Source organism: Fusarium falciforme, chromosome 14 (genome assembly GCF_026873545.1).
Source record: "Fusarium falciforme chromosome 14, complete sequence".
Lineage (NCBI taxonomy): Eukaryota > Fungi > Ascomycota > Sordariomycetes > Hypocreales > Nectriaceae > Fusarium > Fusarium falciforme.
The window spans coordinates 960,803-977,520 of NC_070557.1; the positions used below are offsets into that span (position 1 = coordinate 960,803).

At 50.5% G+C, this 16,718-nt stretch overlaps 3 protein-coding genes and 2 pseudogenes across 5 annotated transcripts, besides 2 other annotated features; 3 read left to right on the forward strand and 2 right to left on the reverse strand.

The window, feature by feature from the left end:
* Positions 1–2,754: 2,754 nt before the first annotated feature.
* Positions 2,755–4,163, reverse strand: NCS54_01510800 (Beta-lactamase domain-containing protein; the record flags this gene model as incomplete). The annotated part of the gene is made up of 4 exons (XM_053160218.1): positions 2,755–3,565; positions 3,628–3,793; positions 3,955–4,089; positions 4,142–4,163. 4 exons carry the CDS (start codon positions 4,161–4,163, stop codon positions 2,755–2,757), a joined length of 1,134 nt encoding a protein of 377 aa, XP_053016193.1.
* Positions 4,164–5,105: 942 nt separating this feature from the next.
* Positions 5,106–6,844, forward strand: NCS54_01510900 (Zn(2)-C6 fungal-type domain-containing protein; the record flags this gene model as incomplete). Its single annotated transcript, XM_053160219.1, has 2 exons — positions 5,106–5,191; positions 5,245–6,844. 2 exons carry the CDS (start codon positions 5,106–5,108, stop codon positions 6,842–6,844), a joined length of 1,686 nt encoding a protein of 561 aa, XP_053016194.1.
* Positions 6,845–8,742: 1,898 nt separating this feature from the next.
* NCS54_01511000 (Hypothetical protein) lies at positions 8,743–11,180 on the reverse strand (the record flags this gene model as incomplete). Its single annotated transcript, XM_053160220.1, has 4 exons — positions 8,743–9,013; positions 9,064–9,273; positions 9,540–9,581; positions 10,960–11,180. The coding sequence occupies 4 exons, from the start codon at positions 11,178–11,180 to the stop codon at positions 8,743–8,745; spliced, it is 744 nt and encodes a 247-aa protein (XP_053016195.1).
* Positions 11,181–11,754: 574 nt separating this feature from the next.
* On the forward strand, positions 11,755–13,599 carry NCS54_01511100 (annotated as a pseudogene). The gene is made up of 2 exons: positions 11,755–13,475; positions 13,521–13,599.
* Positions 11,755–13,599: a sequence feature.
* Positions 13,600–14,498: 899 nt separating this feature from the next.
* NCS54_01511200 lies at positions 14,499–15,949 on the forward strand (annotated as a pseudogene). Its single transcript has 6 exons — positions 14,499–14,648; positions 14,698–14,738; positions 14,787–15,109; positions 15,160–15,440; positions 15,491–15,616; positions 15,677–15,949.
* Positions 14,499–15,949: a sequence feature.
* Positions 15,950–16,718: the final 769 nt, after the last annotated feature.

Sequence of the window (16,718 nt, forward strand, 5' to 3'; positions counted from 1 at the left end):
TTGGCGTGATGAAGAAAGCCGCGACCAACGTTCAAGGACGCGCCAGTACGTCTTAAAAGGTTTCCTGCTCCGATGAGCGCTCCTCGTCCAAATACAATCATGGCTAAACAGTTCGCCCGCCGCCAGCAATTTCCGAGGTCAACAAGAATTCGTGGAATGGCCAGGCTTCTAGAAAACATACAGTCTTCAAGGTCTTCTCGTTCAACCCCGGAGAGCCCGATGAAGTCATGCTGCATGGCTAGAGCGACTACATTTACGAGAACGGCGCCACAGGTGGCATGGGCTGGGCAGCAAGATTGTATTTCACCCGGTTCCCTGACGGAAATATTCTGATCGACGAGTACCACATCTTCCCGGTGAGTATCAGGACTGTTTGCGTCTTAAAGATGACTTTGCGACTGATAATTTATAAGAGTGCTCCCCCAAGGGCCACGTGAATTTTATGCGCTTGATTGGAACAAGATTGGGTTAGGCTACCAAGAAGAAGAACAATATGATTGTATCGATATGTTTGGCCTTGATTTTGCCCCGTATAATGCCGCAAACCGCTAGTTAACACCTACCCATCCGCGAATTGACACACCGTACCAGCATGAAGGCGGGTTTGTTTAGATAAAGAATCGTGTTTAAAGACTTTTTGAGGTGCAGCAGAGCCATTGGATGAGCCTCTTCGTAGTTGTCCCATGGATATATAACATTTCAAGATGTGGCTCTCGCCCTACGGCTGGTCGACGCTTTGCAGGGGAGGTTCCATGGCTCCATTGTACCTCGGTCTTGTAGCTCAGGTATCTCATCAAGGGACAGGATTCAGTTATAACAAAGAACGCATAATCAACACATCATGGCACCATATCCCAATGCGAACACAGGGGCCTTTCTATTGCACCTCTCACCATGGACAAGTCTTCTCAACCCCCATCCTTGCCACACCGTTTACCCTCTCTCTCCAATTAAACGACTTTTCGTACGCATAGCCTAATTGCAGGAGCGTTGCCTCCGAAAAGTGCCTCCCAACGAGCTGCACGCCGACCGGCAGCAACACACTCGCATCGTGTCTGCTCATGTCGGTTCTCAACCCTGTGGGGATCGACATTGCCGGGTGGCCTGTCAAGTTGAATTGCATGGTATTCAATGTTTTCCCAAAGGTAGCTGAGATCTTCTCATAAGATGAAGCTATGTTCCGGTCAAAGAGCGGAGGCGCGGTGAAAGGCACTGTGGGTAGCAGTAGCGCATCGAACCTCTCCAAGATCGCATCGTACTCTTGGCGAACTGTCGAGGCTGTCAGTTTCTTGATCGTGTAGGGAAAGGCCCAGAACTTACGTTTCAGGCTCAAGTTCATACATTTGGCGTACAGCACTGGGTAGTGACCCTGTTCGTATACGCCATTGATGAACTCATTTCTCATGGCGGCTGGGAGGCGATCCCATTTCTCCTGGTCCCATGGCAACATGCTTCGCAACAATCCGAGTGGGTAGTAACATCGTCGACCGATTGGATTTCCCAGGGCACCGCTGAGCAAGGAATGTCGGCACATGCCCATTCAGAGCGACGCGCCTGTGCTGTGCCAAGGGATGGAAACCACTTCAATCTCGGCACCTAACTTGCGAAGCTGCTCGGAAACACCGTAAACCTCGTCCTTCATCTCGGCCTTCATGTATACCGTGTCCATCGCCTCCTGAACGATAGCGACCTTCTTGCCCTGCAAGAGTTGGCTTCCATGTTGGGCGACTGCCTCTGAATACTAGTCCAGGAGGGCAGAAGAAAATGAGAACTCTTTGTGACGGCTGGCTCCGACCTGGCGGTCGTCGATCGAGTCAGTCCCCGCAATTGCCTCAAGCAGCAGTGCCGTATCCCAGACAGTTCGGCAAATCGGACCGACATGATCCAAAACGGCACCCCGTCAATCAAAACCATATATAACTCGCAAAAATGGCGCAAATCACGCTTTTACTCTGACTTCGCTGATCCAGTGGTGTACCATCTCTCTTTTACGAGACCAGGCCAGAGCGTGCTCAAACGCTACGTCGGGCCTTCTTGCAGGCCTTCTCTCGAGCGAATCTCGTTGTCATGATGCCTAACATCTTCAGCCGTATCGATAAGTTTCTCCACAATCTGGATGAGTTTGAGGGGGCAAACAAACCCCTGGAGGCGTACAAGCGGACGCGTTACCTCACAATCGAAGTCGTCAGTGACTATTAAAAACATGCACGAATCAACTTGTCAAGAGCTTGATCTGGCTATGCCGAAACTGCGCAACCGATATGGGATTAGCGTTACCCTCGAGCGTCTCGAGGCGGTCTCATACCTTGAATGGATAGACAAGGAGATGCTGGGCACACAGCTGACATTACTGTCGTTGCTTGAGCGAGTCGTGCCAGCCCAGGGTGCACAAATAGCCGGTTTCCATGTTCCAGGAGGGAGCGGCATTGGCATGAGTGCATGGTCGATGAACAAATCGCCCGATGCGTATCCCGAACCGCTGGCCTTCCAGCCCGAAAAGTGGAAGGAGCCAATTTTGGAGATGGCGGCCACGAGGCTTACGTTTTCAGCTGAGCCACACGCCTGCGTTGGTCAGAAGATCGTGAGGCATCTCAACTTCCAGGGCAAGCCGGCGGAGGACAAGACGTTTCTCTTATTTAAGAGGACGCACTGAGTGCATATTAGTGGTGCATTTCAGGGAGATATGAAATACCAACCATGGCTTTCTTCTCATTTGCGATGAGAACATGTACACATGCTAACAACCACCGCTACTCACTTGACGACTCTAGGAAGAACCTCTTTCCATACCCTAGGCCTGATTCCAGTTGCTTTTCCGCCTTCATCCGACTCAAACTCAAAGTCGTCAATGCCAATGCCGCCGTACTTGAGAGCGTCCACGCCGCCCCATGACATGCAAAGATCAACCCAAGGATCGACGCTGCTCGGTATAGGCACCTCCCTCTCGTTTTCATAAACACCTCTGAATCTAATCTTACCGTTTCCTTCTAACCCCGAGGGGTAGAGCCGAAGCCCGCCGGACCTCATGCCGAGAGCCGTCTCGAACGTCTTCAGAACGTCGACTTTGCCTCTGGTCCAGCTCCGGACTGACAGACCTGGGAGTTCCTTGTCAACTCCAACCTCCAATTTTCCGCTTGCGCTCTTGTACGAGCCTGCAAATCTTTTTTTGGCCTCTTCCCTTGCGGCCTCCTCGACGGCAGGGAGCAACGTGTCGGTCATAAGACTAGGTAGAACAGGCCACATGTCAAGGCCCGAAGATTCACTGGCAAGCAGAATGACAAAGCCAAAGTCGTGATCGGGCGAAAGAACAAAAAAGGCACTGTAGAGTCCTAGCATGCCGTTTTTCGTGTAGAGGTCGACGACGCGAGTCTTGTTGGACTTGGGAGATGTGGGCAGCAGTACTCGTCGGATCTCCCACGGCATTCCGATGGACATTTGCAGCTCCGAGGTATGTGAGAGAGGTTTGAGCCAAGCCCGGGTTTCGTTGGCAGGGAGGATGGACGAGCGAAGGATGGATTGTCCAAGGGTTGTCAGGTCGGCTGCCGTCGAGAACATGCCACCGTAACTACGGGGTGCGGTTAGAGCCTATGCCGTACAAGAATCTGATCGAGAAAGAGCAACACTTACGGGCTTGCGCCGGCCAAAGTCATATCCCACCACGAGGTGGTCTCATTGCCGGGAATGACGGCATTGCTCTTGTTCTTTGGCGCCTCCAAGGATGTGCGGTCCAGCCCCAGCGGCTCAAGCAGCGATGAATGGAGAGATTCTTCAAAGGTTTTGTTCGTCATGGTCTCTAGGGCATATCACAGGATCTGGAATGCCGCGTTGGAATAGATGGGAGTGTTGGAGGTCGATGTCAACGCCAAAGCATTTCTGTTGGTGATGCCTTGGAAGAATTCTAAAGCATCATAAGTTAGACATATTCCAGAAAGAATGTTGAGATTCTCTATTAACCTTTTCGAGTGCAAGCCTTGTGGCCAAATGAGAGATCGCAACTTGGTAGATCTTGGACCTTGAGAGCTGGCAACCCGAATTCCTCAGGATTCGCGCCCGAGGCCTTCACCAAGAGGCCAAAGTCGAAAAGTCCAACTTGTGAGAGTGTTAGTTAGTTGTTATGAAAATTCAGCTACTGGGGACTTACGATTTCGTTCTATTCCTGACATATGGCTAGCGAGTTGGCCGATAGTCATCTCATTCCATCGTGGGCTCTTAACCGGGTCGTCTCGATGATTCATGGCCCTGGCCAGTTCAGGAACCCATCTGGTGACAGGGTCGTTGAGCCGTTCCATGCCAACTTCAGCCAACAGCGCGTAAACAGTGATAATTTTCGAGACGCTCCCGATACGGAACACGGTGTTTTCATCCAGAGTCCCCGATGTCAACGAGCCAGATGTGCTTGGCGGGGCGTACCCATAGCCGAAGATCTTGTCTGTCCCGGAAAGGCCTGGAGGTACAAGGTGGTATCAGTTCCTTTTTTAACAACCTCGTTCAACTCGTCTGTCAGTCTTGCAACTGCACTCTTCACGGCTGCAGACTTTGCCAGGCCTTTTTGAACGGGAGGAAAGACAGGGCCAAGGAGCGGGCATGTTGAGTTGGTCTGGCCGAGTGTGCCGCCTGCTAGAGCCAGTAGAGCCAATGTGACAGTACTCAGAAGCATGTTGTGGTGGGAAAGAGTGGGAAAAAGTAGATGGTGAGTCCGGAACTGGAGAGAATCATCGTCGACTTTTATAAAGGATCAAATCCCATTCTGGCAGAGCCTGGTCCGCAAGACTCAGGTGAGCATAGCCAACCAGAGCCGTTGAAGATACAGGGAATGCTGTGATTGGTAGGGTCGCAAAGCTGTAGTTAGCACAGCCGCTTCTAGTAGGATCCAAGGCTGAAATGAATGAGCTCCGAAACCTCATCTTGGGTTAGTGTCACTAGGATGTCTAGAGATAGGGAACCAATCAGCTTCTCCTAGCGTCGGCTGGAGCTTATGATTGGTCGGGTCGTACAATGAATGACGCACGCCGCCTCACGGCCCTAACCACAGTAAGCACCACCTCCAAGACAAATCTCGGGGAAGGGAAGCCAAGGACGGGCACAATTTTGCTACAACAGTTGCCATGGCCGAAAAGAATGACCATCCTGGCACAGAACCCAAGAGACGAGCTCCTCACAAAAAGGTCCGGACTGGGTGTGTCACCTGCAAGTACGTTCTTCCACCGAAGGCTCGTTAGAGAAGCTTCTGACCGCCACATCAAGGATCCGAAGAGTACGTTGCGATGAAGGGAAACCCGAGTGTCACCGCTGTCTCTCGACTGGGCGCAAATGCGATGGCTACGCACCCGCTTCTGGGTCGACCAAGAGAGACACGGCAGACTCGCACCTAGCTGCCGACTCTAGACTTGTCCTGCCGCCAAAAAATCTTGAAGAGATAAGAAGCTATCGTTTCTTCATGGAAGTCACCGCTCCAGCTATTGCCACCACCTTTGACTCTGAGTTTTGGCGGCTGGAGCTCCCGAGGATATGTCAATCCGACCCAGCCATCTGGCACGCCGCCGTCAGCTTCGGGTGCGTCCATGAGAACTACCTGTCTGCATCCCCGGATCAACACGCCAAGAGCACCTTTGCTGTGCAGCAGTTTAATGCCTCTGTCAAATGTCTAACGGCCCCAACCTATACTGACAGATGGAGAGCCCTCGTCGTCAGCGCAATCTTTACGTGCGTCTGCCATTTTGAGGGACTTCAAGACCACGCTCGCATCCATCTCAGAGCTGGCTACAAGCTGCTCCAAGAGATTCAGAAGGAAGAAGACGCCCGATGGAATCGGAAGAGTCGATCGAGTTCGTCATCCGAGTCAGCAGCAAGCATCAGCCCGATATCACTGTCATCCATTAGCTCCATTCTCACGGGCTTCCAGATCTCGGATCAGGCACTCAGTCGGGGAGGCATCTCAGACATGCCGATGCTGATATCAAGACATGATAGCTTCACTGAGTGGCGGACGTACACGGCACCATCCAAGACGCCATACCTTACAGTTGAGAACCTGACGCAGGCTAGCCGAGCATCCGAGTCGTTGTTGAATGGGCTCGTATTCTTCATGCAGAGGCACGCTAACCAGATCAAGGACATTTTCCTTGGTACTGGCGATGTTGGTTTGATGGAGTCAATTGCCTTAAAACAGGAGCCTGAGATTCGTTGCTTTGCTGAGATCTCCCGTGCCATCCAGTCATTCCAGAATGAAGTGGATGCCAGAGAAACCGAGGCATCGGACTATCTCGCAGACTCCTGGGTCAACAAAACCCTGCTTACTTTGAAGCTATACCAGGGAACCAACCGCTTCATCCTCTTGAAAGACCCAGACGAACCTGACCTGGTAAAGAGACATGAGGGGTTACCTGCGGCTGGTATGAGACTTGCCGAACTGGCAGAGGAGATCCTCAACCTCGGTGGAGAGAGTCACGACAAGCCTCTGGTACCGAGTCCTCCAACGTCTACCCCTCTATTCATACTCGCCCACTCTGGGCTCACACAGGAGATCCGGCGACGTGCGATTAAGCTCCTCAAGCGGCCAAAAATGGTTGGTATGTGGGACACTGTCCTGTCTGCGAGGATTGGAGAAGCCATTATGGAAAGGGAGAAGTCGGCCGCATACGAGGACCAGTTGAGAAGGGTGGAAGAGGGGACTCTGGCGCTAGAGATGATGGAGAGGGATGCCGACTCACCGGTAAAGCCTTTGCATCGCATTTTCAACATGACCTTGGTCATAGAGGGCAAGAGGAGAGCCAGGCTATCGTTGAGGACTTGGCAGGACTGGATACGGGGACAAGCCGGCGAGCAGAGAGTGACAGAATGGTAAATGACCTTGCTCATAGCATTGCCAACCGGAAACGACATTCGACAAACTATATCAGGGCTAGAAAAAACTCTTCTCCTTCTTCTTCCTCTTCCACTCAGTGGTGACGTCTGTAGCTTTATTACCTACCACCTTTCTTCATCTTGAGATTTCTCACAGTAACCCTCATTTCCAACCCAAGCCTCACAGAAATGCCGTCCCGTGGATACAAGGAAGAGGAAAGATAACAGATATGGATTTGCAGATCCCGTTGGAGCTCTCACGACATGTCAAACCTCCTTATATGTGCGAATTCCTCGACGCTCGATTATGCTGTATAGTGTGTGCACCTAGCGCGCAGTATTGCACTTATTCCAATCGCAGGGCTTGATCCAATCACTACAATTTCTTCCTAATCAATCGTCATGGTGAATATAGGTCTCCCATTCGTCGTCTTAGGCAGCTACGAACCGAATCAACACCGGCACTGAAAAGCCTGCATCACATAAAGGGCCGTCAGTGCATGAGAAGACGCCCACTACCTAGCAATGCACGCTATGGACATTCTCGTCTGGCTTTCTTATAGGGGTATATCTGTTTCATAAGCGCATCGTTAATGAAGAACACTTGTCGATCAAATATAACATTCCAAGATAAAAGAAACGCGGCCCGTCTTTCTCACGTGAACTCCACTCCCCCGTGCTCCACTTCCCGGGTAAAGTCCCGGACCCCCCCCCAACCTCCCGACTACCCCACTCAGCACGGAGCAACTCCGGGGCCCATTTCGGCTTGGCGTCACTTCGATGTTTGTGTTGTGGGTGCCTGAGGCACCAAGACCCACAACAGCCTGAGCCCACCTCACAGTCGGGTTATCCAGACTTCCGTAATTCCTACAGGCCACATAATCACACACCCGAGCAGGCACAACCTACAGTTTGCTCCACAAGGAGTATCTGGGCGGATTGGATGCTAACTAATAGTATAGTATCGCCATCCATCAAACAGCATCAGACCTGGCTTTAAGTAATAAATTGGGGAATATGAGAATTGGTTACTGAAAGTCAAACCCCTACCCGGGAGCCGGGAATTGGTGATGAACCTATCGATAAGAGAGTGATAAGATAAGAGAACCCTGCCAGGACATGGCGGTGGCGGGGGCAGAACCGAGATTTAATAGGCCCTGTTCATATCTGAGCGCTGCGGATTAACTCCTCCGCTTAGATATGATTGGCCGGACCTCGACCTAAACTGTGGGTCCTTATTTGTTGATCAATCTGGGGTCTGACCCCTTTCCTTTGCAGAAGAATCAGGCTCTTAACCCCATTTTCAACGTTTGCTACTGTGAGCGCTCTGTTTAATACTTTCTTAACACAATACGGCGATGAACGGCAGAATCGCTCCGATTGTTGGCAATATCACTCCACAAGAGGGTCAGGGGATAGGACAAGGAAAACCTGCCTGGCGACCATAGATGACCCCCTGGGCCCCTTCAAGCGGGTCATTAAGAATGATCAAACATACATAATAATGAGATAAACTATTTCATTAACTATCAGATATCCCTCTGGCGTTTTGACAGTAATATGATAGATCAGGCCCCCGCCTGTGCAGATTCTGGTTTCTGGCCATGAAAGGCGGTTCTGCGTTACACCTCCTGTCAATATAATATACTGTGATAAAGAAGAAGTCAAGGATAACCAGGGAGAGCTTACACATGGAGATAGGCATGGATCGCTGGGTCGGTTAGTTCCTTGCGCATGTTTGCCAGAAACAGCTGTGCATCCTCGTACTTCCACTAAATCACCACTTATCAGGTTCCATATCTCACTATTGCACTGCGCGGAATAGAAACTTACCCCTAGCATCTCGGTAAGACCGCGGATAGAAAACCCTTCGAGACCCTGTAACAGAAACTGGCGGTTCTAGGCACCCCACTGCTTGAGCGTTTTATCTTTAGGCCAGGTCCCAATAGGAACCTTGATCACCCGGCCCGTGAGATTAATGAAGCCTGCTTTTTTGATAGATTCGGCCATCTTATCATCCCAGAAGAAGGGCTTGCCAGTCAGGCTCCCTATGCTTTTGAATATGTCTATCCATGTGTATAGGGGCGAGTCAGACTTCAAGGTATCATCATCGCACTTGGCGGCACCCCAAAGTTCAACACTCTCTACCCAGCCGCCAGGCAGGGTATGTCTATCAAGGGTTAAAACTCTTCACCGAAATCATTGCAGGAATTGACAAACTTGAAGGCCTTTTCGAATAGCTCCGTCCAGTCGGGGATGCAGCCCATCATGGCGCGGATATGAACAAAATCAAAGTGGTTATCCGGGTGACTCCACTCTTGATTGATATCATCGACCTCAAACCTGCAATTCGGTGGCACAAAGGTGGGTTGGATAGGTGAAAGATCAACACCAAGAACGTCTGCAGATGGGTGCAAATCGGCAAATTCACTGCGGTCATTAGAATCTCAACCAATCTCAAAATCACATTTCAAACACTCGCATGGCCCAAATTCCAGTGCCACAACCCAAGTCCAAGACCCTCCAGGCCAGTATTTAGACGGCAGGTTCATGTGATTTTGGGATGAACGACTCACTTGCGGATTATCGCCAATGGGAGCCTCATAGAGCTCGTTTTTCAGGATGATTCTATAAACCTCGTGCCTAACCAAACAAATACATTAGCGAATTAGAAGCAGTAGACGAGTCTAACTCACATGAGGTCTTCAGCTTCCTGTTGGCGATCATCATTCGGAGCCCTGGGTGTTTATGTGAGTAATCCGGTCGTAACACCGTGAAGAACCAACCACAGTCTCAAGAGTGCTCACCAATAAGACCCGTCTTGATAAGAGTGATACCGCCGTCCATTCTCCCACTTATAATTAAGAATGGAAGACCTCAGCGACTCAGTATCAGTGATTCTAGTCATTCAGCAGTTGAGCCATCATTCCTCGTGTATCTTGATTTTCGAGATTCAGCTTACGACAGAGAGTAAGAAGAGTCTTCATCCTATTACCCAGTAACGCCGTGGTGAGCAAGGATAAGCCATAGAACGATCGTGGGTTGACCCTACAACTTCAATATGGCCACCCGCTGCCTGGGCCTCGGTTACCTCAGCCAACGCGGCAGGCGACTGATGGCTCGGGGGGGACCGTGAGGTCGGCGAGTTGGACTGCCGTGACTTTGGAGAGGACATGATTCCTCAGGCTACTTCTCGTAGCGTGTAATAGTAGATGAAGTAGGAAAGTTTCTTGAAATGTTACGGCCCGAGGAGTAGAACTGAGTTGAGGGAGAAAGAAAATGCCGCCTTAATGTCTCTTTGAGGGGGTCTCCACAGTAGGACCCCTGTCGAGGACATATAGATGCATATGGTCTTTGCAATGGGCGGTTGGTCGGGTTACATGATGTGGAAATGCCTGACAGGGTGGTACTGAGTACATTACATAACTGGGGGTTAAATAGTCATTCTCGTTCGCTTCTATGATTGCATACATTGAAGCATTACCCCACACGCGCTATTTCTTAGTATATGGCGGCGGCTTGCAACAGGGCCGATTTATAACAATTCTGCCGATGGCGTGGATCATGGAGATAGACTATGGACCGCAACTGGATAGAATTAACCTAGGCCCTGGGTCATGTAGGGCCGAACCAGTGGTAGGCTCGGTTGATGATGGCTATCAGTATCCCGAAGCGGATATCCAGGCGGGAAAGGTCGGCAAGGGAATAGAAGCAAACGAGAAGTCCTTGACATTTTTAACCACTGGCTGACAAAAAGAGAAGTGTCGCCAATGCCAATAATGAGTCTGCCTATCGTTGTGTTTCAGGTCTCCTCCCGGCGATCGTTCTCAGGCTTAATATATTCCCAGTGTCTCAGGAGCAAGCTCTCCATCATCAAGGGGCCGCTCATAGTCGGGTGCGAACCCTGCTAGATTGCCGTCACATGCAATTCCAAGCAGAGAGAAGAATCGGTCTCGCGTGAGCGAGGACTCCAGGCGGAACCTTTCAAGTAGCGAAAGGATCGACCAGCGCTTTGGATGGGATTCCCAAACCCGCATCTCGACGAGACGGGAAAAGGAAGCAAAAGCGGTGCATACAGCCTCGTTGAGTTGCTTTTGATGGCTCAGATGCCGCAACCGGCTGAAGAGGTCGTCCCAATCGACAGCGCATCCGCCGCAGACAAGCTTAACGCTGCGTGAAGCTACGGCTTCTTGCATTATCCAAGCACGTCGAAGCCACGGGTCTTCGAGTAGGTCCGTGACATGTGACCATGTAGCATCTTCCGCCGACGATGTGTCATCCCTCCATAGCATCTTGATAGCATCGTCAAATTGGCTACCAGATCCTAGCATGGCCATGGTGCAGGTGGCTTCCCGGAATCCGTGTGGCATGAGCTTGACCTGCTGTGCTTCTCTCTCGTTGTTCTGGTTGATACTTATCGGCCCTTGCGTAAGAGCCGTGTTGACTTTGTTCTATTGTATTATTTATAGAATTTATCTACTTACTTATTAACCCTTAGCATTGCTTGCAGCTGCCCTGATCACGTCAACTGTGCCAGCATCGACTTATGGTGCTGCGGATGTGAAATAAAATGTTCTCTTTCTCATAGGCAGCATCTGGTTGGGGTCTGATTGGATAATGAATAGCGTTGAGGCTGGTAGTTGATGACGACCTGCATGACTCTAGTAAGAAATTAGGCAGCAAGGTGGGCGGCCAAGCGACCTTTTTCCGGGCTAAGAAAAACCCGAGCGAGGCCTCACTATTCCGTTTAATTTTCCCAAGCCAACGACGCTGGCGCCAGTTACCTAGTATCGGTTCTCTCGTCCAACGCCGACACCAACCCGCCCGACCATTTCTTCATCTGGTCTCTTGCATTCACTACCTGCGATGGATACTCCGCAAGATCAATATCACTACACGTCCTTGCCTAGACAAGGATGGTTCCGGCTGCTTACCATCGAGCCAGCAGAGGCCTCACAGGTCATTTCATGCAGGCTTGACCACTATGAAATAGACAGCTCTGCCTCATATGAAGCCATGTCATATACTTGGGGCGACGAGAAGTCGACAAAGTCCATGCTCGTCAATGGCAAGCGGTTCCATCTCCGACCAAATCTATTCTCAGCTTTTCAGGCCATGCGTAATGCCAACACCCCGCGCATCATTTGGGTTGACGCCATTTGCATCAACCAAGGCGATATCTCGGAAAGAAATAACCAAGTCCGGCAGATGAACGACATTTACTCCAAGGCCGAGGTTGTCAACGTCTGGCTTGGCGAGTCAACAGAAAGCTCAGATATCGGCATCGACTTCCTGAAAAACTTTCATTCGCTCATGTATCAAAACCGAAAAGAACGTATGCCAATTGTTGGGTCCACACTCGAGCCTGGAGCCAAGTCTTCTGCCTATCCTCGCTCCATCGAGTCATACAGCGAAGTTTACGAACCCATTCTAACCCATGACTGTCTTGTCTCCGGTTTAGACCACGCAGTTGCTCTTCTATCCAGACTCTGGTGGAAAAGGATGTGGACCTTGCAAGAGAGCGTCCTCTGTCCAAGAGTATTATGCTGGTGTGGCACAGAAATATTTCCGATTCATTATCTTTATGACCTATCATACTTTATCTACTTCTCTGTCAACTTCAATTGCTGGAAGGGGTCTGCGATTGACCCTGAAGTTTCACTAAGAGCAGTTTGGAGAGCTGCAGATCTCAGTCAGCGTCTGAAGACCAGAAGAGGCATTCGAGTGGCTTTGGCTCTCGATTCCACTTGGAATCGAGCGGCATCGGATCCAAAGGATAAGGTCATTGGACTTTTGGGTTTGGTAGGTCGTCGCCCTGACCTCGAACCTGATTATTCTTGGCCTGTTGAAAAGGTCTATAGAGTGGCTATGCGAGCGGCATTGGTCGAAGATGGAAACCTTGACTGTCTTGGATTAATATCGGAAGACAGACAATCGAGGAATGAGAAGCTCAACTCTTGGGTCCCGGATTTTGGGGCTCACAATGAACCACTCTCCGGCTACATAACCTCGTTAACGAAACCCATCTTTTCACCACGACCTTATGACGCGTCGCTTCGCGACAACTTCTCGCCCTCCATCAGAACAGAAAACGATGATTCGACTCTGGTGTTGAAGGGAGTAGTTGTTGATTCAGTCCAGAAAGTTGGCGAGAAAGCGCCAGGTTGGAGGGGTCAAGACAGCAGCAAGTGGGCAGACTCCATGCGCTCCGTGTTAGGCAGATGGCGTTCTCTCTTACCTGGCGCTGGTTATTATCCCACTAGCGAGGAATATCATGAATCCTTTTGGAGGACGGTCCTGGTAGACCTCAAGCAGGGAGAGCATCCGAACCCGTCAAGTGCCATCGGGCCGCAAAGACTCGGTGATCTAGACAAACAGGAGTTAATTCGGCTCGACACGTCTGAAGGGCTTGAAAATCTTCTGAACACTTGGGCCGCTTGCATTCAAATTGAATATCGGCAGCTGCGTCTTATTGAGCAATTTAACAGGCGATTCTTTATCACTGCTGCTGGCTACTTTGGCCTGGGACCGACTGAACTCGAGCCTGACGACGCTATTTGCATTCTTCTTGGTGGGGGAGTTGCGTATGCTCTTAGGGAAAATGGAGATACCTGGCGCTACATTGGTGAATGGTAAGTCTGGCACTTGAATTTATTGGATTCGTTCTGACGACTTAGCTACGTTCACGGGATTATGGATGGGGAGATTATACAAGCCATGACTGTTAAGTCATTTCGGGAGTTTAGAATTGTGTAATAATAGTCAACGGCGACGAGACGAGGAGTGGCGCATGTGCTGTGATGGCGAATAGCGATCCGGACTACGGCGGTTTCCCTATCACCGTCATCAGCCCAGCAGGGAGGATGATAGCGGAGCTGGAGGCTTATCACTTGGATGACGGGGAGTAGCCTGTTAGTTAGATCCGATTTCCCCACAACTCGTTTTCTCTTCTCCGGTTTCTCGGCCGCCTCATCTAGCTTGGCAGGGGTTTCCAGTAGCCTTAGTGCCTTGCTCCCTACAGCATTGTGCCATCGATTGTTACAGGACAGGGCCTGGACTCTGATCTTTTGGTCGGCCGCATGGCAAAGTTATCTCCGTGTCGTGGGAGCCACGCCGCGCCATCCTGCCCCGGTCCTGCGGCAGCAAACAATCACGTTATCGTGAATCTCGCCTGTTTTTTCTTTCTTTTTAGGCTTTTCCCGCGGAAGTCTGAGTTTGAAGGTGGGGGTGCCAAGTCCCGGAATCAGCATGCCCCTGTCGGCCGACTTTGCTGGTTGAGTCTAGTTTCAAGATTAGCATTCTCCTGGCTCAAGGCCCATGAGATAAGAAGCGGGCGTAAGCTGGATGAAAACCACCCCCGTCAAGCGGGTGATAGAAAACAGGGCCTGTTTACACACACACTTTTCTATGTGACGACCGGCCTTGTAATCTTTCACCCGTGGTGCCGTTTTGGGCCTGCGCTCGTAAATCGACAACTCGGACGCGTTCCCTTGAGCCGCTTCGCGACTGGTCCAGTAGCCAGGAGGCGTCGAGGCTCGACTGATAACGAGGTATGGGCAGTGAAGATGTGGCGTTTTGCTAGAATTCAAATATCTACGTAATGCCCTGTTGCGTTAGACGCCGTGGCGAAAGCTATCCAATGCTTCTCGTCAACCATGACCATTCCAGTGTTCGCCAATGTTGATCGGCGTATAGCGCTGACTATGCCGACGGATAGGAGCCAAGCATGGACTCAGAGTGTTGTGATACTCGTCGTGTCGTTACTGTCTTTGCTTGGCGCAGGGTGGATGATACTCAGTTTCTTTGTACGATGGCCCGTCATGCTTACGCACGTCATGCTGACCCGGTCCTCAGTGCCTCAAAAGTCTGAGATCATTTCGTCACCAGCTTATCCTGTGAGTTGACTGCCCGCCTCTGCACGATGAGATTGTAACAATAGGTAGCGGATTAGCGCTCAGCGACTTTCTGATGGCTGCCAACTTTGTTTTGTCCACTACTTCAAACATTGCTGGGAGAGATATTGCTGCGCCAGAGCAGGCCGCCCTGTGCTCCTTCAATGGGTTCATGACCCAGGTGTTCGTCATCCAGACCGACTACTGGGTATTTTTGATATCCCTCTGCACCTACTTCATTCTAGCAGGCTTCAAGACACCCTCGTCCTGGGTACAGGATAACCGCGTGATACTCGCAGCTCTGCCATGGGTCTTGTCTGTCACCTGGGCGGGCATCGGGCTGGGAACAGCGGGCTATGGCAACATTGGTGCCTGTACGCCCTCGCTCCGACATTTCCATCGACACTTACTGATCATTGAGTAGGGTGCTGGTTCACATCCGACGAGATTCGCCTGCTAGTCAACTTCATTCCGCGGTGGGCCATCATCTTCGCGATACTGTTCATGTATGGCAACCTTTACTACATCCTTCATCGGGCACACAGGCGCACACTGTCGTTGAGATACTTCTCATCAGATGGTGTATCGAGGCAACGCAATACAGAAGGGCTTCAACAGGATCAAGAACGGCCTGGGCCTTCAGCGAATCCACAGCCGTTGTCGAATCCTGCCGAGCCAGAAGATACGAGCAACAAGATGAAAAATGTACGTGATGGTTATGACCCATTTTCAAGACGTTACTAATTTGATGCCAGCTTGCACGGCGTATGCTCCTATATCCTCTGGCGTACATGCTTGTTTGGTCATTGCCAACAGCTATTCGAATTTACCAGTCGACGCGTGGTGTTGCTGCTCCCTTTGCTCTACAGACAGTCGATAAGGTGAGACACTAAGGCTCTTGACATGACCCAAAGTGCTTGTGGTTAACATTCGCCACATAGGCATGCATCGTCCTTCAGGGTTTCATCGATGCTGTCATTTACGGCGTCAACGAGTCATCTCTAGCTCATTGGCGTAATTTAATATTCCACAAACCAGATGAGGAGATTGAGGAGATACAGTTAGGATCCAATAACTACGGGTTCCATAGCAGAACGGGTTTAAATTCAAAGACTTCGCAGCAGATCGAAGTGCGGAACAACTCATTATCGACTCTTGAGACAGACCAGTTCGATAGAGCTCCAAGGCGGCCGGGAGACCAGGGACATGATGGCGTGGGGACTTTAGCTAACCTAAGTCAGACTACGCGAGGATCACAGTGGACTTGAGTTATATAGAGGTTATATAATAGTAGTTATTGTTGAAATTACTGTTGAAATTACTGTCATTCGCACATTCACACGAGCCAAGATGTAGGCATCATGCATTTGACCGGATGGGTTTGGTCAATTGAACCTATAGACTTCCATCTGCCGCCGAGTCCGGCGCCGACTCTTTTTAGGTTTGAACTCCGACGCCGACTCCAGGAACCGATCCCTCCGAAACCTATGACGCCGATAACCGACATTTCCCAACACAGTTGCGCCTACAGCTACGTAGCCAGATCATGGCTGGCCATAAGACTTCTTCGATCCTCTCATTTAGCGTTGCGGAAGGTATTCACGCTTATGACGAGGGTCATGGCCCACGCTTTGTACTGGTTGTATTATAAGTCCCTAAGGAATCTATCTTCTTCGCCGACGGGAGGGTCTTTTGCCTTAAGCCTCTTTTCAAGAGCCACTAATAAAGAAAGCTCTCTTTTAATGAAGTTAGACCTACTATCTATATTATAACCAGGTAGAAAGAGGCTAGGCAGAAAGAGAAGAATATTATAACCGAAGATCGCGAGTTTAACCAGCATTAGATCGCTAAGCGGCATACTTATCTTAATGCTGCGAAGGTCTTCGTCTATTATTATTACTCGTAGCCTATTATGGCTGCTTTTCGCGCCCTTGCGAAGCTTACAGACCTCCTCGGTAAGGTCATCTTAGTCATAGAGGAAGG